General features: G+C 38.5%; 1 protein-coding gene across 1 annotated transcript; it reads right to left on the bottom strand.

Moving 5' to 3' along the window:
* Nucleotides 1-4,198: 4,198 nt before the first annotated feature.
* LOC105057861 (polyadenylate-binding protein RBP47B') lies at nucleotides 4,199-23,912 on the bottom strand. The gene is made up of 8 exons (XM_010940580.4): nucleotides 23,585-23,912; nucleotides 17,612-18,092; nucleotides 12,244-12,320; nucleotides 12,033-12,163; nucleotides 9,130-9,226; nucleotides 6,913-7,062; nucleotides 4,675-4,775; nucleotides 4,199-4,589 (listed from the first exon to the last, which is right to left on the bottom strand). Exons 1-8 carry the CDS (start codon nucleotides 23,801-23,803, stop codon nucleotides 4,499-4,501), a joined length of 1,347 nt encoding a protein of 448 aa, XP_010938882.1. The 5' UTR covers nucleotides 23,804-23,912; the 3' UTR covers nucleotides 4,199-4,498.
* Between the last annotated feature and the right edge of the window lie 2,662 nt (nucleotides 23,913-26,574).

Genomic DNA, 26,574 nt, shown 5'->3' with positions numbered 1-26,574 from the left:
ATCGGACGATACCTAGTCGGTGGACCAAGCTTAAGCCAGCGTCATAGAGAGCTTGTTCGGTAACAAGCTCCCTCTGCTTCGGGACCGACATATCTTTTAGTCGGTGGAAGTCCTCCCGGTCGTCCGCTTCCACCCGGCTATTGTCATTGGCTTCGGTTCGGGGCACGCCCCAGTGAGAAGGAAAGCCCCAAGAAGATGGAGAAGAAACGAAGAAGAATTGGTTCTTCCACCTATGGTGGACGATGGAAGACCGGTGATAAAGGAAAGGCCCTTCCGGGGGTTGAAGAGCCACCACCCTCAGGCTTTAGGGTGGGGTCGGAGCACAAAGAAGGCCCGGAAGAGAGAAATGCGAGGGTTGGTCGGCAAGAGCTGACACAACAACGCAAAACTGATTATGAGACGGACGGAGTTCGGCGCTAGTTGCGCCGGACAGAGTCCGTAATAGTTCAGAAGATTCCGGACGAACTCCGGAATCGGGAGCCGAAGACCCGCGCGAAGGTCCTCGACATACAGCGCCAGCTGGCCGGGCGGAGGGCTGTTAACCCGACCGCCGGCCCCTGGGGTGGACAGTTGAAACTGCTCCGGGATGCAATACTGCTCCCGAAGCCGATCAACATTCGGCCCCGAAAGCGAGGAAACCTCAACTTTCGGAGTCGACCGGGAGTCGTCAGTCGGATTTTCCGACCGAGCTCCCTGAGTCGGATTCCTGGCCATTGTACCGGAACCGAACAAGAAGAAGGGGCGAAGAAGAAGAAGAGGAGGACGAAAGAGGGACCACGAACCGGAGGAACTCCTCTGGAAGCAAGAAAGCTCTGCCCGCGACGACTGAGAAATCGCCCGGACAGAGTTTCGACAGCAAAATGGCAATGGTGGGGTCTTGGGTCCGAGAGGTCCTATATATATAGGCCCATCCAACGGCCAAGATGACTCCTCGTCGACCGAAGCTCCATGGATGCGCGACACGTGGCGACCTCCGGATGGCCTGAGAATTCGGCGCGCCCCGTCCCGGGACGGCCGCACCGCCCATATTAAATGCGGGGGGCGCCGGCCAACCACCTTCGACACGTGGCACGCGGGGACGCGGTTCCGCCTTTATGCGCCCGCGCCGATTCGCGTTCCCGATGAGACGCCTGACAGCGCCCCGCGCTCCCACGATCGGCGCCGGATATCCGATCGTCTAACACCGTATCGTCCGACGTCCGATCCCCTGACATCGATGTAACGTCTGACGACGACAAGATGCGACGTCTGACACCTGACGCCGACGTGACATCTGACACCGACTAGACGCCCAAATCGCTTGACATTTATGAGGCGCCTGACATCGGATCAACCGGCGGTACGGTCGGATCTGTGCATGCGACAAACCCACTCCTAGTCGCCCAGGATTGCTGTCCGAATAAAAGCATCCGCCAGCTCACCATCCGACTCAGGAGTGGAGGGGGGCAACTGTTGGGGAATACCCACCCACCGACCGACCGATGGCCGGAGGGGCCGACCGACCGACTTACGGTCGGAGGACCGACCGACCGACTTACGGTCGGAGGACCGACCGACCAATTGACAGTCGGACCGACCGACTGACGCCATCATCGGCCCATCATCGGCTTACGACCGACTGAGGATATGTCGGGCGCACCTTTCCCGACCGACTGAACCCGGAGGTCTGATGGCCGACTCACGTAAAACTCGCCGACCAACGGAGGAGCCCGACGCCACTCAGCTGGCCACCGACTTAGGGTCGGTCGACTCCTCCAATCGCCGTACAGCCGCCAGACCTTGTCAGTTCTGACAGCAACATGCGGCACGGCCATCTGGAGGCATCGTCCCGTTGAGGGCATTGTCAACCCTGGTGATTTGACAGCCCCACGGCGACATGACACTTTCACGGCGACTCTGACAGTCTACAGTGAGTTGACAGTTCCTCACTTGTCTGCGCCATTAATGACGGCGCCATATCGTGCTCCACTATATAAATCGAAGAAGGCAACAGTACAAGGGAGATCTCTCCATTCTCGCCTTCGAAACCATCAGGCTTGCTCCTCCCTCTCCCTCTCTCTCTCTCTCTCGATCGAGCTCTCTGTCTTCATTTCACTGTTGCCCAGTCACCTCTCTGACTTGACCGTCGGAGGGTCCCCGTCGGAGCCGCCTCCGATCAGTGTGGACTTCTCGTTTTTGCAGGTGCACGTTCCCTGACGATCGGGCGACGAGGCGATTGGCCGCAACATCCACCAAAATATTTGGTACGTGATCGAAATTGAAATCAAAATTGAAATGAAAATTTAAATCCATAGAGAAAAGTAAGGATTGAGTTCTATATAGATTGGGCCATTCCCATTCTATCTCAGAATCGAAAATGGAATAAGATTCCTCCCAACCCAACTAAATAGTTGGAATGAGAGTCACCCATTTCTATTCACTCCCTCTAATCAAGCACCCTCTCAAATTAATAGAGAAATTAACTGGACGGACATGGCAAGCTACATAGATATTTGCTACTAATTTCAGTGCAGAGGGCTTTCCCTGTGTCCTGATGTCAATCTTCTCTAACTTTGCTTACCAGAAATGGACTGTTCCCTAACCCGTAACCATTCATTTTGCATCAATATATTGATTCGTTTGCTTCAATGATGGTACCAGCTTTTGCTTCAAAGCTAGACATATTGCTTTGCGAAATAGATTAGAGATAAAGTTATTTATTTGAATATTTTTAAAAGATAAAAATATTATTTAAAAGAAAAAATTGTAGACATCAGTGAAACGAAAAATCATAACCAAGGACCAAGTTGTTTAATTCATATTTCCCTGTCACTTCTCCTCTCATTGTAGTTTTTTTTGAGGAAAATCCTCTCATTTTAGTTCCGGCTACACATCTTCAGAAAGCGAAAGCTTATGAAGTAGAATAATTAAGAATATTAGAGAAACAATGGACCTGTTATTGGGAATTAAAACTTCACTTTATGAACTTTGAGTTTACAACATCTTTCTCCACATCACTGATACTTGACAAGATCCTTGAGACAAATAGTAAGTAATAACAATCAGTAATAACTAAATAATAATAAAGTTTAGAAAAACCTGGTATTGGCAGCTTAAAAAGAACTTTTATGTAGACGTAGAAAGGACAGCTTCTAATTTTCTTTTTTCAGAGCTTACCACTCAGCCATATGGTGGAAAAAGGCTCGATAGAAATAGGAAGATCTTTCAGAACAACCTCTTGTATAGCTAGTTGGCATAGATCTGGCTGTGCTTGTATACATTTCAAAACTCTTGAAACGAATTTATGGGCTTCGGTTGTATCTCCAAGACTTGTTGATGGTATGAATAGTTATATGAGGTCATTTGTATGTGTTTGGCATGTATTCATTTCAAGAGAAGCCTATTTTTCAATCATATAAAACAAAGAGGTGCACAGGTGGTGGCTTCAATAAGTTGACTATTGGCTCAAAGAGGTTAATACAGATTTTACAGGAGATGCACATCATGCAGTATCTGAGGTTTCTCAAGAATGCTCAAGGTAAACTCTATTTTCAGGACGGTTAGAGCCATCTGAATTAGAAAACCTAGGCAAGAATATTCTTGAGAGAGAAGGAAGACTCATCAAGGAAAGGTTCAATAGTCAATAGCCGAGGATTGGAACCTAGGTTAATCATCGTGGTGCTTCATTGCAAAGATCAGAGATGGAAGACCGTTCCATCGCTTTCAAATGTGAATTTAAAACTAGGAAGATGGAAAAGTAATTCTAATTGCATTGCTCCTCCATTGCACCAATGGGCGGTGGAACCCATTTGATCAGATCTGAGAAGAGGAATGGGAAAAATATAATGTCCTCTTTACTTCATCATCTGCTAATAGGACTTGATGACCGGGCCTTTACCTTGGAATAAAGGATCTACCATTATGCTAACCAATTAACAGTGAACACCGATGCAAAAAATAAAATAATTAATAAATAACTGCATGACTTAGAGAAGCTGTGCAACCTGCAACAAGTTAAAAGACATTTCCTGGTTAGTTGCAAGACGATAATTGGGGGTGAAATATACAGAGCCTGGTGGCCGGTATTAGTCTGTCAGCATTCAGGTCTCACCTTTTCAGAGGTTAGTCAATCTCTCACAAGAAATGAAAACAAACACAATTCGTAATCTACACTTCTGTCAATATAAACCAAACTAAAAAAAGAAATCAAAATTTAGAATTTCAGAAACATATAACCTTCCATTATCCATATAAACCAAATCTAGATTCAACAATATGAAAATTTCCTTTCACTCGACAGCTAAACTAACTTGTCTCTGAAGCTATTTTTAGTGTGTAATTTACAAAGGGGAAACAAACAGATGCAGAAGCTGACATATATGATAAACCACCCCTACCTTGTCTATCTATTTTCACTGAGCTGCCTGGTTCAAACTAATCCAGTTTCGATTAGACAAACCCTGACTTTTCAGATTCCAGTATTGACAGGCAGCACTGATCTGGCAGCTACTATCTGAAGCTAAGCTAGCTGGGACAGCCCTGAGGTCTTCAACCATAAGGGCCTTCCCAACATAGCATTTCCATGGACAGCAAGGTATGCAGTGTTTAACCTAATATTATAAAAATGCTATCAGGCAGGAACAAACACAAATATCCTAGCTGAAGGTTGGAAGCATGAACTGATGAACAACTTACTTGTCGACATCTGGTATGGCTAGTGGATCATAGGTATCCTCCCTTTGCTCCACATTTGAGACTGCACCTACCATGGATGTCATATCTGGAACACCTTCCACCTGAAAGCAGGGGAAAAAAAAAGCCAAAAATGTTAAAGTGGGCAAGCAAAGAAAATCCAAAACATAGGCACCACTAGGCTGCATGAAATAGGCTTCTACGCTTTGAAATTTGTTAAACAGTTATTTATTTAACCGAGTCAATGTGTAAGGAAATGATTTGTTGCCATCCCTTACTCCATAAGTTCCTGGCCTTTATTGTTAGATATTTTCATCATTTTTCCAGTTTCCCAAGCAAAATCACTGAAGAATCCTCTTTATCTACAAGACATTCTATCTCCTCAGTTGCACAAGCAGGCCCTAAGATTCTAGTCTCCACCCTTTCTCCTTGCAAATAATCCTTCCTCCAAATCAGCTGTCTGCACTCTCAGCCAATCTAAAGAGTCACTGCCTTTTTTGAACATAAGAATTTTAAGCAATTGCACATTCTTGACCTTAAACTGCACCATCATTAGTCAAAGAACCAGGAATAATAGAATTTTTAATTTTTTAGATTTTAAAAGTCCTAACTGTACCTAGATATAGGAATTCTAGAATGAAATCAATGATCATGAAAAGATAACTGAAATAATTGCCAACTCTGGACAATTTTCTGAGCCTAGACTTGAAAAGTTATAACACACTCTTAACAATCCAGCATTAAGGAAGAGATCTACTGGAGCTAACATTGCATGGATTATACAAAACTGATTTGATCTCAGAATTGATTACTTTGTTTTATCCGGATTCTCATAACAATCCAGTTTATATGTCTTTGTTTATTTTCTTAGATCAGTTCCCTTTTAATTTTCATCACAGACTTGGCATCAGTTCAGCATTTCCCACATTAACAGCGTCACAAATGAAACCTAATTCCCTTTTTATATATCACAATTTGAGATTCACCTTCCATCAACCGTGGTCTTCTCTGGATATAACCTGATCTACACAAATTATCAGCAAACATGGCCATATCAAATCTGATCCCCAAACTTGTATCACATAAATGGCTTGCATAGAAGAGAAAGGCAAAAAGATTATGAAAATTATATGTTGGTGTAATACCTTAGAGCAAGAATGAAACACTATTCTACGGTAAACACATCAAAAGAGTCCTAGTGGGAGTGTGCAAAATATTCTGATCAAGATTCACCATCTCGGTATCAAAACCCATACTGATACCATCCTATTACAGTGTCGGTATGCAGTTCGATATGATATGAAATAGTATATAAAGTATCAGTACAGTACAAGATAGAATACCAGTACAACACCAGTATTGTACGCCTCGTACCGAACAATATGGCAAACCATGGTCCTGATACTGTATCAGATATTTTACTCATTTTATTCTTCTATGACTATTGGACAAGAATGCTTTTGCATTTCATCAGCATGTTGTTTCATTTTCAACTTGAAGTATAAGAATGTAACCTTTCAAAAATAGTTACACAACCAAAGGGTCTTTGGAATAGGATAAATGATATTGTACCAAATCACGAACCCAGTTTGTATGGTACTGTATTTTGCCTGCACTTGTGTCAACCAATCCTTAATGGGCTGAGCCACCCAGAACAACTCAGTTGCTCGTGTTCAGTCCAGTAAAGGCCCCAAGGCATCAATATTTGGGGAGAACGGAGCTTTCTCCCTCTATTTCAAGGTTAAAGAGAAGGAGAGAAGAAAGGGATGGAAAGAGTGGAAGGGTGAGCAGGAGGTCCGATCCAGCTAGGGGCCTCTTCCATTTTCTTTTTTTTTTTTTCAATTACCTCGAATAAATGGTAAAAATTCAAAAAATATGAGGAAACCATAAAATGCTATTTTCCACTCAAAACTAGATAAAGGAAGATTAAAAACCTCGAAAACAAAAAATAGAAAATATATTTATTTTTGGTGCAATGTACGGTTCAATACAGTTTGATACAATACTAGTATGACACCGTACCAATCTCCTGCCAATATGCACTCCAATACCAGTACTGCAAGTATAGCTAATGAATATCAAACAAGAAGTTCAAACACGGCATCTTTAAGAACATCCTAGCAATGTGGTAAGGAGAAGAAAGCAGCCACATATATACAGAAGTGAACATTCAATTCCAACAAACAGATGTGATAATTTTCAAAAAAAGAAAAGTCTAAATACAGTCATCTAAATTCTTGCCTGTTGAGGATACTGTCCATATCCAGCATAAGCACCATAGGCATATAAAGATGGATCTTGAGCGGCCCCATATGCGTATGCATCATAACCATATCCATAATAAGCACCAGCCCATTGACTAGGATCTGCTTGCCATGCAACGGATGGGTCCTGCATAATGGTTGGTAAGAAAATAAAAACATGACAGATTGAATTCAACTCCCCAATGCTACTCTAAAAAGGGATTTTGCAATCTTATAAATGGTATAAAACAAGGAATATAGACTTGATTTCTCATTCTGACTGTGATTCAGAATTGCACTTTGAAAACATGAAGATGAAAATAATAACATTTTCCTGTAGCAACTATCTCACAAGAGGAAAAATAAAGCGAAACTTAGAACAAGAATCAATTTTGGCACACCTGCTTTCTTATTATAGTCTGAAAAACGGTTCAGCGGACTGAATGAATGTCCACCTCTTTAAGAGGTATCATGGGATCTGGACTCCATAGAATGATATTCCATAAATCCCATATATTCATTCTGTAGCTCTTTTGACGCCATATTCAGTACAATTCCCACAAGTTATTAGTACGACAAGCTGGAATTATAATCATTGTGTCGAAGGTGTAGATAAGAATCACCAAAATAACATCTGAATACATGACCCAGACCAAGGTCCGCAGAACTAGTATTGGGACCAGTGCCAGTCGGCAGCCAATTCAGCACGATACGAGATGAACCAGATAGTTCGGTATGGTTCAGCAGACCAAGTTAAACTTTTTTTTTATTATTATTTTTATCTTGATACAGGCCGATACACTTCGGTTCCGTACGATATGGGGCCGTGTGCATCGGTACGAGCGGTTCAAAGATAGTTTTGAAAAATAGGGCCGAACCAACCTGGCCCCGCACCGATTTGGCTCGGAATGGGGTGAACCAAGCGGTTCAGTCTGATTCAACAAACCATGACCCAAACTATCCTTGGCATGGTTTGCAAATGACTTCCAAACAGGAGGCACATATGATTCTGGAACTATCTATGGTGCCGCAAGTTATTTCCACTAATGTTTTCTCAGTCAACAAACAGCAACGTGAAGCTACATTTGCCTCATCCACTGATTCTTGAACAATAAACAGGTCAGAATCTTTTTTGTACTCTACTCAGTAGATTCATTCAATCATTCCACAATAAAGAAAATAATCAGTAAATAAGGATGGAACCAAGATGGAACTTGCACTTTGAAAAGCCACCCATCTCATGTCTTTTATTGTTCTTTCACGAGGAATTTCTTCAAGCAAGTTTAAGAAAGCAACTTTAATTGACAAGTTATTTTAATCTTTTTAAGATAAATTGCATGCTTTCAGCTTTTTTTTTTTAATGTTTTCTATTTTCCATTAAGTTTAACATAGCTTACTAATAATTTCTAAGATTTTCACTGGCATCCAAGATATCATGTTTTGCAGCTTCAGAGAGGCCTCCACTTGCCACACCAATAAGATTGACAACCAACAAAGTCTTACTTATTTTGATTTACACAACATGTGATTGCCTCCACAGGCCCTGGCCATGACACTCGATCTAGCTACAAGGTATTCCAGGATGCACATCAACAACTAAAGTTTTTTATGCACATTAAATGGTTGTCAGATCAAAACACCAATACAAGGTGTTAATCAACTTTAGATGTCAAAAAAAATAAGGCTGGTAAATGATTATATACACAACATAGTACATTCAATTTAATTTTTCAATGAAGACAATAGTACAACAAATAAGACAGAGAAAAACAAAGCTAAGATTCTGTGCATGTTCAACAAAAGCTTTTAATGTACTATAGTAAATAAAGGGATAATACTCAAAAAAATTTAAATGTTAGTTTTCAAGATTGTTGGTTTCGGGGAATCATTAAGTCTGGCGAAGAAATCCAAGTGTCAAGATGCAATAGAAGAATCTATGCAACATAGACCTTAACACATCTTGAGTGCAATTCCTTTTAGCTAACCCCTCATTTCCAGGGATAGCATCAGTTAAATTTTTGCAATTTTCACTGATAACAAGCAATAATAATATGGAAAATGAAACGAATTGCTTTAAGTTGTTGTCATGGGTTTTCTTGTTTACCTTAGTGGGGTTTAGAGATACCAATTGCAAAAGGTAGCAAATAGATAAACCAAACAATTCTCCAAGAGCATGAAAAAGACAAATTCAGCAAGCACAGATTAAGTTCCATACCTGCTTATTTGCTGGACTCCTACCCCATGAAAGCTTAACAATTTGTTGACCTATCATGGTTCCCTGAAGCCTTTGTATTGCCTCTTCAGCAGATGCTCTATAAAGGACAGATAATCAGAGGCAGATAAAATAATATAGCATGTACAAACCTTATACGGATCCATTGAAGTTTCCCTATGCAAATAATACCTAACCAATTAAAAGATTAAAAAAAATGTAATAGTAGACCAAGAGGGCAAGAAGCAAGAGAATAATGCCTTTGAAGCCTGAAATACGAAAACTATGCAAAATCAGTTAAAGCAGACAATGGTCTCTTATGATGCACCACTGGCTTACCAATTGAATTTATGTCAGTAATTTGGACTTGGATACTAAATATAAGACAGGTAGTCGAAGGAATGCAACATCTACATTATTTTAGCCAAGGCTAATCCTATTGCCAAAGCTAAAATAATTGTCTCCAAGGCAGCTTAGTTTAATATCATGCAAAGAGACATCAATACATCTGTAGAAAGATAAAGTAAGACATATTTTTAGTACAATACTTCAACAATTCTTTTACCATCACCACAGAGACAAATGAATGAGCACCCTGCACCAAAGCAGCAGCACCCTACCTTTTGTCAGCACCGGCCCCTCCAGCTTCCTTTTCTTTGCCACCAGTAGCCCTCTGGCCCGCTTCCTCTCCCTTCCTAATTGGTAGTTCCATCAGTCAGTAGAGATCACCAACTAGTTCATAGTGGAGCTCATCTTTCACCATCGCATGCTCACCCACCTATGACACAAAGGGGTTGCTCAGACCCCTCCACTGCCGCCACCTTCTGTGTCCCCTTCTATGCTAGGCTCACAGTGGGGTAGCACCCTAGCCACCCGACTCCATCTGTGATAAGCCAGGTAGGTCAGCAACCACCCCATATCATCTTGAAGTCCATTTTCTACTTCATGCTTCTTACAAAGTGGAAGCAAGAACATTAAAAAAGATTTGCCTGTCTTCACACAGTGAAAGATGTTGAAACAACTTTCGATGTACAATGACCCCGTATGCCTTCAAATGATACTTCACTAGCCCATGTATGAATTTATATACTCCTTCCCATCTGAATAAACTATAATAAACAGGTTTCTTTTTTAATGCCTCTTCAATGTTATCAAGTCAACCTAACTGTTTAAGGGCACTTTGAGTGACTTGTTCGACATCTATTTGATGTTATGTATTGCCTTACATTATGCATTGTCTTACATGATGCACTGTCTTAGATATTTATTCTCATTGTGATATGAGAAGGGTAATTGTAGAAGGCTAAGAAAGTAAGAATATTATTCCTTGGGCTTCATAGAATGAGAGAACATGGAGTCTTTTGTCTTTTATTAACAATATAATGGATGTTGAAAGAGAAGGGAGCATGCCTTTTCTTGTGTCTATGCTACTAAGGAATTGGAAGATGAGAATGAGGGGAGAAGAATCACATGACATCAAGGTTTTATGTCCTAGAATCCTAGCCATCACGTCCTACGCCCATGAGAAAACGAGACCAAGATGGGTTCAAGACTCCATGCAGGGAGAGAAGAAGAAAGAGGAAAGAAGAAAAAAAAAAGAAAAGAAAAAAGTGAAAGAAAAGAAAAAGAAAAATAAAATTAAAAAAAAATAAAGAAAGGAAGGAAGAAGAAAAGAAAAGAAAAAAAGATAGAAGAAAAGAAAGAAAAAACGAAAGAAACAGGAAAAAAGAAGAAAAAAAGGAAGAAAGGGAGAGAAAAGAAGGATATCTACTGGGATGCATGACTAGGAATGCTGCTAGGATGGGACAAGACAGTGCGACATTTCATTCCATAGAGAAACTAGGACATCTCTATCCCATGAGATTTAAAATCTTTGGTGATATAATCACCATCTTATATTTTCTTGATGATCTCCCGCACATCAATCTTCAATGGTGTCTTCTCCCTCACTGTTCTCCTTTTCATCTCCCTTCTCCACCAATCCCCAAATTCCTCTCACTGCCCTCACTATGCATCAATCCAAAGAGCTTCATAAAAGAGTTCCAACCAAAATCGCTGCAATTGGATGGCAAGAGTGGCATATGGAATAGCAGAAGAGGATGGCTAGTGCCAATAGACAGGAGGGTGTCACAGCCACCAATGAGGAGGGATGATTCAACCCAGTGTTCGCCGTACCACCCCATACCGAACCGTATAAGACATACCGTACTGCACCGGTATGCCGAACTGCCCCATACCGACATAACCATACCGTACCATACCGCATACTAACACTATAGTGAAATTTCATTGGTATGGGGTTCAATACCGAGACGGCGAACCTTGATTCAACCTGTCCTCCAAGGGGTCAATGGAAGAGTACTTTAAAGATTAATTAAAAAATCAGCGATTATCTTTACTTTAAACTTAGAAGTGATCTATGTCAACCTGTTAAACAATAAAATAAGCTGCTAGAGAAGCAACCATTTTATCTTTGACCAGTGCACTTTCCTTAGGAAAAAGGCAAAGGAGTCATTCTATCTTTCCTTAGGAAGAGTACCAAGATGGCGAACCTTGATTCAACCTGTCCTCCAAGGGAGCAGCGGAAGAGTACTTTAAAGATTAATTAAAAGATCAGTGATTATCTTTACTTTAAACTTGGAAGTCATCTATGTCAATCTGTTAAACAATAAAATAAGGTGCTAGAGAAGCAACCATTCTATCTTTGACCAGAGCACTTTCCTTAGGAAAAAGACAAAGGAGTCACCTTTCTCAAGATATATATCATAAGCCTTGCAACAAGAACAGCAGTCCACCACTCAAGGTATGATGCAAACATTGAGAACAAGAAAATCATCAACACAATTTTTTGTTGGCTAGTACCACCTCACAACAAAGAGAAAGAGATCTTCTAGTTTCCAACATACCTGGTGCTAAACTGTACAAAGCCACATCCTTTTGCAGCTGGAATCTTAACATAGATAAGCTCTCCAAATTGTGCAAAGATCTGCTTCAGTTCTTCCTCTGTGACATTAGGGTCCAGGCCACCAACAAATATCTGCAACAAGGAAGACATCTAAAAGGATATCCCACAAGAAAAGCTGCACATGTAGCCAAAGATGATAAGCATGTGCTTACATTTGTGTTCGTGATATCATTGTCCAGTGGAACTGGTGGTAGCTGTGGTGTTGCATAAGTTGGTGCTGGATAGATGGCTGCCAAAATTAAGTATGAGCAGGTCAGGATTATCATTTCATCCAGAAACAGGCAACAAAGCATTGCCATCATGTTTGCTAACTAATGTCACAGATCTAGACATGTATATAAAAAGCAAACCTTTGCGGGATAATAATCCACTAATGCAGTACAATTATTAGATATACTTAATATATTGAATCTTTAAGGTACAACAGACTCATCTATATAATTGAAACTCTTGGGGATGCATCTCCAACCCCCCAGATACCTCCACCTAGACCCCACATCACTTCAACTGAACCCCGTCATTTTCTTGCTTTATTTTTTCCCAACTTAAAGGCTCCCACCTCCCGGTTTCTAGAAATTTTGAGGACTTGCAGCTCCTTCGAGGGCTTTCTTCATTTTAATTTACTTAATCAGTTAAATGCATATAAAAATGATTGAATTCCTTTTATATGCCCAATTCCCCTTAATTCCCTTCCAAAACCTACCACTATTTCCTCCATGTGCATGTCTTTCTTTTGACTCATATCATAATAACAACCCACTAACAACCCACTAACACGTTCAGTTCAGGCATCATTCCCAATGATGCCCTTCACTTCACTTACCTTACAGAGGAGTATTGCTTCTGGTTTGGAGACATTATCTATTGGGTAGGAAGTTTGAAATCAAGGCAGATGTTCATCTGGTCAGGTGCTAGGCTCAGCCCAACCCAAGTGTCCCTCCTATGGCGTTCATGACATAGCATATTGTCTGATCTTCAAGCAGAGGGAGGAAAAAAATCCGCTACACCCACCATCCTTTTCTATTACTTAATGAGCTTTTGCTACAGCTCTAGGACTGGCTAGGGCTTCTTTCTAGCTCTTGCTCACGCATTTGGGCGCTACTTCATTCTTTTTCAAAGAACTCCTCCCCTGGCTACTACTCAAATTTATTCCTCTCAACAAGTGAAGCTTCCTTCAGCCACCGTACAGGCCTACGGCCAACTCAAAGAACATGCCAGGAAGGACATTGTTGAATGCTCACCAGTGCTTCTACATTAAAGGGAAGCATTAGACTCACTCCATGGGAACTAGCCTAACAGTTTGTTTCATCCTGTGTTTCATTTTTTCCTTAAGTCAGAAGAGGAACTGCAGTGATCTTGAGTAGGGATCCTACATACTGGGGAATTCGACCATACTCCATGCAGCAATGGTTGTTAATGAGTTTCTTTGTCGGTCAGCCCCCCAAGTAATTCTGGCTTTCTTGATTCTAAGATCCCTAATGGTAAACCGATGAGGTGGGATGACGGAGGGGTGCTTTTGAAACTAAACTACATTTGGTTCATCTGCTTGCCAAAAACTCTAACAATCCCCCTAGTTCATGCAGATCATAGATCAAGAGTATGCCCGATAAATAATCAAACTGAGAAGAAAAGAAAAACATATTCAAAAATCTACAACTTGAAAAATAGGTGAGATCAAGAACCAAAAAAGAATATTAGCAATACTTGCACACGGCATGGAATGCCCTACCTCCATAATGAACCATACCGCCCATGAACCGGGAAGGTACGTGGCTTCATTTCGAGATAGGGCCTGAATCACTTGGTTTAGGCCAGAACTGAGCTGTCCGGTTCAACTCAATTTAGGCTTAAAACATTGAGAGGGATGTAGAGAAGGCCTCCTATGCTTGCTCTGCCTCAATTCTACCTTTTTTATTTTTTGAACCCAAAAATATCGAAGAAAGTGGGCTAGATTTCAGCTAGTGAGCTGGATCGGGCTAAATTAAAGTCAAACCAAGCTCAGGCTTGCCAATTTTTATCTTGGCCAAAAATTTTATATGTTATATTTACATAAGTGTACATATAAATATATAAATATAGCATTGATATTTTAGAGTTAAAAAAGGGAATGGGATGGGTGAAAATTCTAGAGCTCCCTCTTAGCTGATGCTGCCCTCTCTACCATGTATACCATCCATGCTATCCCTCCCTCTCTCTCACCACCACCCCCCTTTCCAGCTTCTTGCTCTCTCAATCTCTCTCCTCCCCCCACCGCCCTCCACTCTCTCTTGCCTTCCCCAAGGCGGCTTCCTCGTCCTCTCTCTCTCTCCCCCCCCCCCTCCCCCCAACCCTCTTTCCCCTAACCAATTTCCTCCTCTCTCTTCTCACCTCACCAACTGGCCTCCTCTTTCTTGCTCCCCACCCACTAGCTAGCCTCCTCCACCACCACCTCTTCCTCTCTCCCCCCTTCCTAGTTCAATCTAGTTAGACCAAGTCAAATTCAGTCAAGTCCCAAACTAGTTGGATCAAGCCTGAACCTACCATTTACCATCAGGTCTGGCACAAGATCAAGTTTTTTAGGCACAAGGACAAGCCAGGCTCAGGCCTAGAAATTTTGTTTAGATATTGGACCTCAGCCAGCTTGACATGGCCTAGCCCTGCAGTTTTTCAGAGTAAACTAAAGTCAACCGGTATATCATCACCCTAACGCACGTATTAATTGAACAAGTCGCATTTTTCCTCACACCAATGAGCTAATATGATTTGAGAATGATCATGGTGGGTATACATCAAGATATCAAGAACAGGGAAATCATGGTGGGTATACATCAAGATATCTAGAATAAGAAAATGGCTATGGAAAATCTTTAAAGAGGCCAAGTTGATAATGAGGGCTAGGAGAGAGCTTACACCGTGATTTCATAGAACTATGAATGTAATAACCCACCAATGGCCCTCAAATTTAATATCTTTATAAGTACTGACTACAAAAAAAATGAATACCACTACATGTATCACATTACCAACATGTCCTTAAAAAATAGATCTGTCAAGTATAGCATCCACCAAATTAATGTGAAATAATATATAAAGGCATCTGAAAGAAAAAAGTGCCAGAAGTTCAGCAAGGGAAGATATTAACTCTGTAACCATGCAATTGGAGGGGGCGAAAAAAGCTAAAGTCCAGAAAGCTCATCAGTCATCCCTTGGCTATACACAACATGGATGAATGCTACCAACTCATGTCAAACAATAGGGAACATTGTTGCCTCGTTAACAAATTGGTCAGTCCAAGGCCATAAATCAAATATTGTATACTAGATTGACTGCACAGCTAACATAGAACAAGCTCATGCTAGAATAAAACATCCGAGGAATACAAATTATACACAAGAGGCTCTAACATGCACCTGTCTTTATAAGCATCTCCAACTTCCTGCTGCATATCAGAAGTGCAAAGTATGGTTTGGCCTAATTCAGAAGTGCAAACCCAGAGGGTAATGAAGAATGGATGGTTTTCTGCACTTGACCAAAGTGATGACTTGAAGTGTAATGTCTATAATTTGGCCATTTGGTTTCAGCTTTGTGGCTATAGTGTTCAGATTTATAGATCCAAGCTGTTAGAAATAAAAACATGAAGTTTCTATGAGTAAATTGATTTGTCAATGACTCAAAGTCTCAAACTATAATGTCTATAGTTTGGCTATTTGGGTTGGGGTTTGTAGGTTGCAGTGATCCGACTTTTGGATCCAAGTAGTTAGAAAATAAACACATTGTTTCTGCATAAATTGGTTTGTAATTCTTTTGCATGCTTGCCAGAATTACATACAACATTCTGGAAACTAGAAAACCAATCAATGTTTGGACAAATTAATAATAGCTTGAAAAAAACACTAGGGAACATGAAAGGATAGAGATACTCAAAGAAAGACTACCACAAGATAGGAAAGGAGACAAAGAAATAAGGTTTCCAGAGTAAGCAGATACATAATTAATTAGTTCAATACAATGTTTGGTTTGATACAGACCATGCTCATAGTTTAGGTGTATATTTGAGAAAGAATAGAACTGAACTTATTTGTAACAGTATTTTAGAAAAAGGTTATGTACAAAGATGCTTATTGGACTTCATATTCTGTGAATCCAAGTACAGCTCAGCCTATGAGGCACCATGCTGCCTGTCACAGCTTTACAGGGCTGTATGATCCTCAGCACTATACCTCTCAGGCCACGATGTGTTGAAAAGATGCAAAAACTGAATTACATAAGGAGTGACATGAACTTTGGCTTATAGGTTTACATGCTGGAAACAATAGGTTTACATGCTGGCCCTTCTATAAATCAAATCCCACTCCTATTTCTATATCGACCATACCGTATCCAAAAACCTAGCTGGCCTCTGCTTGAGTTTGTCGTAGGTTACAATTTAATAGGTGGTGCACTTATAGTACTGTACATATTATGACTTTGAGAGAAAAACCAAAGCAAAGCAAAACAAATGGTATTGGGCAAGGATTCAGGTCCCAGCGAGACGTCCCATAGGACACTGGGGTGGGGTACCATCCCATGTGTCAGGATAGAGCCGTCCTGCAGTGTCCCAGTGTCTTGATCGGGATGCCTTAGGACATTCTCTGTCCCAAGTGTCAGAACGGGGCGGGACGACGGCACGTCCCATTCCATGAAAAAATTAGGATAGCCCCATCCCACAGAATTTAAAACCTTAGTATTGGGAAGCTTATGGAGGGAAAAAAGAATGATAATGTAATACAAAGCCATTGTGATTGCATGAGAAAAAATGAGATAAATTCATAATGGGAACCATAAGCTGAAAATCAGATAAGTCATCCTTGCCAATCACAGAAGAGCATTAGTAGAATTAACTAATACTCACAAATAACTCCAGCTGAATTATGTAAGGAGTGACATGAACTCCAGCTGGCAACAATAGGTTTACATGCTGGCCCTTCTATAAATCAAACCCCACTCCCATTTCTATATCGACCTACCATATCCAAAACCTAGCTGGGTATCTGTTTGAGTTTGTCGTAGGTCACAATTTAATATGTGGTGCACTTATAGTACTGTACATATTATGACTTCGAGAGAAAAACCAAAGCAAAGCAAAATCAATGGTATTGGGAGGCTTATGGAGGGAAAAAAGAATGATAATGTAGTACAAAGCCATTGTGATTGCATGAGAAAGAATGAGATAAATTCATAATGGGAACCATAAGCTGAAACTCAGATGAGTCATCCTCCCCAATCACAGAAAAGCATAAGTAGGATTAACTAATACTCACAATTAACAATGGCACTGATGGCAAGCAAATTATTATGCACAATACTCTGTCCACAACCAGTTTCATGCATAATTATCTTATGTTCTGGTATGGCAGCTTCTGATTGGAAAAATTTTGAAGACTCCATGAACTTTGAAAGCCACTTCCACTCACAGGCTTCCATGTATCGTACGGCATTACTTAGATATAAATTGCTAAAAGAATGACATTAGTATACATGTTTTTTCTAAACAATCATTACCTTTGGCAACTGGATACTGTTGCTGAATCCCAGTGGTTTTTTTAGGTGTTGCCGCACTAATTCGCATAGGCCTAGTTGAGCAATACACTCCATTCATTTCAGTCATTGCACGATTTCTTTCTGACTCATCAGCAAATTTGACAAAACCATATCCCTTCGAACGCCCAGTATTTGGATCAGTAACAACCTTGGCCCCTCTAACTGACGGATACTGAACACGAAAAGTCTCTTGCAATAAATAATCTGTAACATCAGGTGCCAAGTCCCCCACAAAAATGGAATGATCGGGCCCTGCATCCCGCCTTTCTCCAAGACCAAAAGAGGCCCAATTCAGCCTAAAAGCCTGTTCAGTTCCGGGCATTTGAGATCCATTATACATCTGCAAAATTCTTTCAGCAGCTGCATGAGAAACAAACTCTACAAATCCATAGCCTTCAGGGTGTCCTGTAATCTTGTTGCGTATGACTTTTACCGATACCACCTGTTTTCATGAGAATACCATTCAATAAGTCATGTCTATAATCCATAAGTGCAAGCTGTGCTAGATTACAGTTAACTGCAAGTAAAACTAAACACCAAAAGTTCATGAAGGTCCGGAATGCAAGATGGGTTTAAATGACATGAGTACAGAAACCATATGCACTTAGATTTAAAACTTCCATCTACGGCTAAATAGTGTAATAGACAGGAAGAAGATAAAATTCCAAAGGTTTGTTTGGTTGGCATGTGTCAAATTACAGGGTAATCTAACAATTCCTAGAAATCATTTATCTAGAAAAATGATTGTGGAAGAAAATAAATTTTACCATGTTTGGTTAGTGGAAAAGTTACTTCAAAAAAAGATTACCAGAAAAAGATTACTATGTTTTGTTGGATGTAATACTATATAGAAATGTTGCCAAATTTCCAACAAAACCCTTGAATAAACAATTCCAGTAATGACATTTTTTGTTCCGTCCACTCATCGGCCATTTATGGCTCACTTAAATGAAGGATGTCAATATCGGCCATTTTGAATATTGAAATATATTTACATGAGTTAATAAATATTTTTTAAATTAATTATATTTATTAGAAAAGATATTCCTTATTATAAATAAATTTTAACATATTTTTGGTATATTAATAAATATTTTAATTATATATTCTACAAATATATTTATTTATAAATCAATATATTAAGAGTAATAAATCCAATATCAAGTTTATTGGTAACTCATAAATATTTATTAATTATTTATTACTTAATGAATTAGTTATTATTTTTATAAATAATATTATTAATATTTTAATATATTATAATAATAATAAATTAATTTTAATATTAATTATGATAAAATATTAATAAATAATTAATAGTTATATTGATATATTTATTGTAACTGATATATTTATTAATGATTTGTCATAATTAATATAGTAAATTAATTTGTTGTTAATAATTTGTTAAAATGATATAATATAAGTAGGAACATTTTCGTCAAGCAATGACAATTTAATATTGCCTCCACTCAATAATCTAGCATGGGAAAAAAATACCACCCCACTAGTGGTATTTGTTTTACCCTCTCTCAATAAAATAGATATAGGATCTACCATTTATTTTACTATCTCTCTCATCCTTTTTTCCTACCAAACATGATAATATGGCATGGGATTCATCTTCCCATGCCACACTACCTCCAACAAAAACAAACATACCCCAAAAGAAATCCAGACTTCTAAAACGCATGTGAACAAAAGTACGAATCAACAATTTGAGTATTCCAAGAAAAAGGATATGATGATAGCCAGTGGGGGAAGGAAAATGTCATCTGATGGAAGCCAACCATAAGTCGACTGAGTTGTAAACTTCAACCACATCCTCTAAGACCATTTTAAGCACCATATGCCGTAAAATTAAATAGTCCAACCTTTAATAAATGAAGATGTTACTCAATAAAGCATTAAGATAATATTCAGATCCAAAATGAATGAAGATACGTCAAAAGCCTCATTCAGCTTGCTCACTGAAGCCAACAATTCAAGAAACTGCAGAAGCAAAAGAAGAACGAAAAGATGGAATAAGCACAAGCATATCGGGAATTGGGAGGGCGTAAGGAATTGGGAGGACTTCAACAGTCTATAAGTACCTAATAAAGCAACTTCATGCATTTTTATTCCATAGATCAATTAGTTAAGCTGAAATTTCAGCAGCAATCAAACAAGCTTTTGACTTCTCAATAAAGCTTGCTGTCCTATACTCCTATAAAAAACACATTATAACATAACCATCACTAATAACCACAGGACAGAAAACTAATAAAAGTAAACAACCTTAAGTTCACTTGAGCCTTCAATAGAACTTCAGAGGAGAAATTAGGAACACTGATGACTACCACATCACTTTCTAACGACACAATCGAGTAACACCTTATCATAAAGAATAATTCAACCATAAACAATAAACAATAACCATCACCAGCAAGCTTGTTCTCCTTGCAATCAGCTTTATGGATCCTTCTTCGAAATTTATTCCTAAGAAGGGTCACGTGAGATGCTTTGTTTTGATTCTTTTCCTCTTCAGTTACATGAGCAGTCACTATCGGCTTTTCCAAGTCCCTTATCACAATTTTCATTTCTGTTATATTAGGCATTCCCTGCCTCTTTCCTAGTCCTTCTACTCAGATTCAAGCCACTCATTTTACTGGGGCCTCCACCACACCTTGAGATTTCTACTGTGACCACTCTTCACACATTCCCAGTTTTGTCTCACATACACCTCAAGAGTTGTAACTTTGACAACCCAATTAACTTTACTGGGCAAAATCTATTTCCCAAAATTTGGAGCCTTGCAACATTTGTGGGCCCTGTTGTGGCGCCATAAGTTTTGCCTTTAGGAAGCATGATCAGGACACACAACACAGTTCAAGTCCCTTCATCAACTCAAATCCAATATTATGTGTATTTATATATTTCTATCCTTTTCTTTTATCAGACAAAGTTCAAAGTTTTGGGCAAGGACCAAATATTTTGCATATACAAGCAATTCATTCTAACCTTTTGTCCTTTGCATGTTTAACAACACTAGTACTAGCCCTGCCGGTCTTGGTACTACTCAGTACCAATCGGAATGGCTAGTGCATCACAATTTCACCTGTTTCAGAGAACCAGCACCGATCCCAGAGCCATTTTCACACCAGAATGTTATTGTACAAATGGTATTGTCTCATTAGAGCGGTATTTAAATCCATATTGTACAGTCAAAACATTATTTCATTACTCATGGAAAACACAAATTAGAGGGTTAACAGGGAGAGAAAATGATGGCGCTTTATCATTTGACCATTATTCATAAAAAAATCAAAGAAGTCCACTTGGAAAATGGCCCAGGCTGCTAATATAGTGACCTTTATCAACCTCCTTCCAACAAATTCATGACTCAATGAGGTAAAACATTAAAAAAAAAAAAAATATCCCCGATGAAGTTCTTGCCCCAACTACAACCTTTTGGCCCTAGAGTTTCACGCCTCATATTAAACTATTATCATTTTTCAACCTCCCAATTTTAATCCATTGCACAATCAAGGTGAAAGTCAATTGGTTGCATAGGAGGTACGAGATGTCATCTTTACTGCATGTGCCTTGTATTAAAAGTTCATCCACTCAAAGATGCACAACAAAATGAAAGAAAATAAAATAAATTTTACTTATGAGGCTTTTGCTAGGAAACCAAAGAAGATTTGACTTCTCTCCATAACATACATAATATGTTTCAATATATTTACTCCACAAGCACAATGGTGTCATCTTCAGATTCTTCCAATATGTCAATATAATTTGCCATATCTTAAATGACCCCATCCTTATTTCCTGCATATACTGGCAGATATTTTGGAGCAATTGCAGCAGGGACGACCAACCACGTCACAATTAGAAGCAGTTGATTTGTACATAGAAAGGTTGCATCTGTCACCTACAACCTTTGTGGTGGCACCAAGTATGATAAAATGACCGTCTTCAGGACTGGCCATATAGAGATGTTGCTGATGTTCTATAGTGCAGCTATTCATGAGATCCCAATGCTAAAGACTTATAAAGGTTTCACTTGAGCAGATGAGTAATAGTTGCAAATGTCACATGTTGCCTTTATCCATTCTCTCTTTGATATAGAAAAATATATGTGATTGTATTTCACCTCTTCCAAAATTTCATGCATGCATACATGCATGCACATGCTTATGCATATATGTGCATGTGTGTGTGTGTGAGAGAGAGAGAGAGAGAGAGATGGTCTTCTTTTGAGGCTTTTTATTATAAATTGCTAGGACATTTACATACATTTCACTTTCAACTTAGTTTTTAAACGAGGTTGACCAAGGTATTTGCTTTAAAGGATACAAAATTTATCCAAACCATGGTATACCACACCAAACCGAACTACCCAGTTTGGTCGGTATTGTACCTTACCGAATAGGAACTAGAATAGTTCATCATCTTGGAACAAAATGGAGCTCGAACTGGCATCAATCAGTCCCGAACCGCTCAGAGCCGAGCAGCTTTCAGTAGTTGAGCCCATTAAGAACCCAGACCTAATAGCCTGATTAGCCCCTTACCCTCAATAATTGTGACAGAAAATGTTGCCCCACCCTTTTCTCCCTTTGTTTCACCTATGAGCAATATAAGAGAGGAGAAAGAGAAGGTGGAGAGAAGAAAAAGATGGAGAGGTTTTTTCATATGCCAGTACTGGTAGGTACAGTTTGGTATGGAACCAGTATCATAATATACCAATCTCCCACAAATTCACAAACCAATATCAAGACTGCGAACCTTAATCCTAATCGGCATGATTAATATCTAATTTTGGAGGGTAACAACATTAGAAAAATCAGCATGGCACCAACTAGGCAAGCAATTTGTCTTAAATTGGGAGCCTATTAAGAGAACTTTGCTCACATCCACATCCCTGAGGCCATATATAATGCTATATATGTCAACTCACCTTCATAAATTTGAATCACTTCGCTAAAAGTGTTACTTGTTCTTGCATAACTCGAGACATTTAACTCAAGTAAATAAGCAACTTCAAAAAATCTGGTTTATTATGCTAGTAACCTATATATCCTGGTTGCTTCATTACCTAAAACCACAACAAAGAGAACTCCCAAAATAATAAGTCCCTTCCCATGACAATACTTGTTGGCCCCAAGTTTATTTTCCTATAGCCACCTCAACCTGTTTGCTTACATGCAAAAAAAGAAAAAAAAAAGACATGTAATTGTGGATGTGTTGATTCATCCACAAATAGTTTTGTGAGAACCAGTATTAGTGCCTTAACCAAGTGATTCATCACATGGGTCCCTAGATATTGGCGATCCAACTCTCCTAGATTTTTTCTTATTTTCATCTGATTTGCTATTTATACTTTTCTATTCTTTTACCTCTTAACATTGTTGTTGTTTGCATCTCATATCCTTTTTTTTCAAAAAAAAAAAAGAAAAAGAAAAACTCATTGGCAGCCGCCTAGGTAGCCGCATAAAACTTGGATGCCACGCTGTATCAAGGTCATTTTTTGAAACCCTCGTTAACAAGATTTTAACACTATGAATGAGTTGCATATAGTTGATGTAGAATTAACAGCACCGCAGAGACATCAAGAAGGAATTTTTTCTTCGATTAGCTCCAACATCTTTGGCCACAAACGTTATTTACTTGCCTTCGTGAACATAGAAACAAGTCTCCAAAAAGATAAGCAAGCATAATATGCTAAGATGCCGTGCCTTATTGATATTTTCGCTTTTCAATTACACAATTTTTTGAACAATTTTACATAATCGGTTGCCCAAATTCTATCCCCTTGGATCTTCCTTTTAATCGAGGTTCATTAATTGTTTCAAAAACCCCATTGGGAACTCTAAGCCAGAAAATCCATCGAGAAAAAAAAAAAATGGTAAAACCCTAAAGAGGAATGGGTGGGTTTGAAAGAGAAGTTACCTCTCCGGTGTGGGCGAAGCAGCTGTGGAGGTAGCTCTCGTCGACCCAATACTGGAGGTCGCCGATCCAGAGGGTTCGGACCTCTTCAAGGGAGGTGGGCTGGTGGTAGCCATGGGAGGAGGAGGTGGTAGTGGCGGCGGCGGCGGGTGGCGCGGCGGTGGCCCAGGCCTGGTGGTGGGGAGCTTGCATCCACTGGTGCTGCTGGTGAGAGGGATCCATGGCGCCCTAAACAGCGGACTTTGCTCGGCTTCCTCAATCCAGGCTTCCTTGGCCGCCGCTTCAAATAAAGCTTTTTCTATGAACTTCTTTTGATATCAAATTTAAAGCCTTCAGAAATATAGAGGTAAGAACAATTTTATTGGTAGAAATAAACATAAAAATAATTTTATTAAAATTACATCTAAATTTTATTTAATACGCGAACCAGCTTTGGGCCCGGCCTGAAAATGTTGGTTGGCCTTGGGCCTACACATCACAACCCGATAGGCCAAGACTGTGGCCGACCCACCGAAAGCCCAATCATAAAAATAGGCCCAGACCCTAAGCCCGATGCGTAATCCTACATCCACATTCCCTGCCTAGGAAATTTTTTGTGCACTGCGGGTGGTATAGAAAATTCGATATGGAGTGCACCACTTTATCCAATTGATTCACATAGTTACTATTTTCCAACATGCATTTAATATTTATAAGTCGATTTTTTCAATTAAAAATTTTGTATGACGAAAATATCTCAGTTCTTTGAAAAAATTATGACATCTTATATCTATATCATTACATCCTATGTTCATAAAGTAATAATTTTTATCCACGATATATCATAATATAACGTAAGATATCATAATATGCATAGGATGTCATAATTTTTTACAAAGAATAAGGATATTTTCATCATTCAAAATTTTCAAACGAAAAAATAAAATTACAGATATTATGACCTAAATTTTGATTACCTATTTTATTGTGCTTTGCTTTTCAAGGTCTTTATAGGCCAAATTTTCATGATCCAAAGGTTTAATATTCATTCTTATAAATTGGTTGTCATGAGTGCCTCCTCTTTTTGCCTGTTCTCCATTAATCAAATTCTTAATTGGTGAAATTGATAGTTTTATAATTATTATTTAAGAAAATAATTTAAAAAGATGGATAAAATTAACATGAGTTCGATTTAGTAGATTTTGAATATGCCATTCCTCAAGCATACAATTTAAGATGGGCATGTCAAATTATATTTATAGATCAACTAAGGTACGATAATATACGTATCTCATTATTTGAACTTTTTTAATATTATTCATTCTAAATTTAGTTCTTTTTTGTATGAAAGGCATGTGGAAGCATGATTCCCATATATCTACTAGGTTGCCAATTAATAAGGGAAAGATATGGAATTAATTTTTAACTTATCAAATTTCAAGTATACCTCCATTAATATTCTTCATTCTTAGAAGTATTGATGTGGTACCTATTTGATAATATTAGATCTACATTCATGTTTAGATCTAAAACCATTTAAAACTAAAGTTATAATTATCCATGATCGATAACTTGTAATTACATATGGTACATATTTTAGATGTTAGTCTAGATTTCAAAATATTCGTATATAAAAACACCTAAATTATTTTCTTGCACTTTGTGTTGTCACCATCATACACATCGGCCAAATAAAATCTCTCCTAGTTAATATATTATATAGGATGTATGCACGATACATAGAATGCAAAATAAAGACATTGAAAAATTAGATTTTTTTTTATCACAAAATCCTAATAGAAACATTTAATATAAATAAACCCTCCATTATTTGGTTATTTATTTGAACACCCTAAAAAAATATAGAAAACCCAATATTAATATTCCTCCAGAACTATAAAATTATTTCATGAATACCATTTTACAAAATCAAATAGTTGCTATTAAAGTCTTTTTGACTATTTTGCCCTTGATTATTCAATTTTCTCTTTTTTCCAACTCAATTAAATTTATTGCATGGCCATGTATCAAGTCATTGTTTGTATTCCGGACACGTGTCAGTAAGTAGTGATGACTTCTATTAGAAGAAATATAAAAGAAAATATATGGTGATTTTCATTTGAGTACTCAATCTCAACTTGAAAGGTTTGTGGATAACAATTATCAAGATATTCTATAAATAAACTATTTTGTTTGAAGTGTAAAATTTTATCTTAAAAGGCAAAGCCATACCACTTGTGATTGTTGTTAAACTTTAGGATGAGATATCCAAGTTAATAAAATTTACCATTCATCATTTTTATACACTTGTTCAACAAAATATTAAATGATGATCATTTATTGATAATTAAATAAAAGATTCATACTTTGTGCACTTTGATACAGTTCTTTATATTCCAAAATTATGTTTTTGAAAAATAATTTTAATATAAAAATTTTATTGAACAAAAATATCTCTTTTATATTATGATATTTTAGACCATATTATGACATCTTAGATCATAATATACTATAGAATGTCATAATTTTTTTCAAAAGGTAGGAGTATTTTCGTCATATAAATTTTTAAATAAAAAAAACTAATCTATAGGTATTAAATGTACATTAAAAAATGGTGATTACATAGATCAATCAGACAAGATGATGCGCTTCACGTCGGATTTTATACACCATCCGCGGTGCACAAAGAATCTCTTCCCTATCTTGTCTTTTGTTAGGCTCAATTTGGATGATATTAGATTTAGGCTACTTTTGTGGGCCTATTTGGATGGTTAGGATCAAAATTTATAAGCTTTGTCGCCCAACCACAAAAAAAAAATAGAATTATAAGCCAACTATTTTACAACTATTCAGAACTATTTTTTGAGCGAGCTAGCCTGAATTACATGGGAGAAAAAAATTGACTTGCCAAAATATGATCCTAGATGATTGTAAGTTAGGTCTAATCTAATCTATAATTATATTGATAGTTGGATTATAAATTTTATAATATTTTGGACCTAATTACCCAAACA

This window comes from Elaeis guineensis, chromosome 14, assembly GCF_000442705.2.
Source record: "Elaeis guineensis isolate ETL-2024a chromosome 14, EG11, whole genome shotgun sequence".
Classification (NCBI taxonomy): domain Eukaryota; kingdom Viridiplantae; phylum Streptophyta; class Magnoliopsida; order Arecales; family Arecaceae; genus Elaeis; species Elaeis guineensis.
The sequence above is the reverse complement of the archived record's forward strand: the minus strand, read 5'-3'. Positions and strand labels throughout refer to the sequence as shown.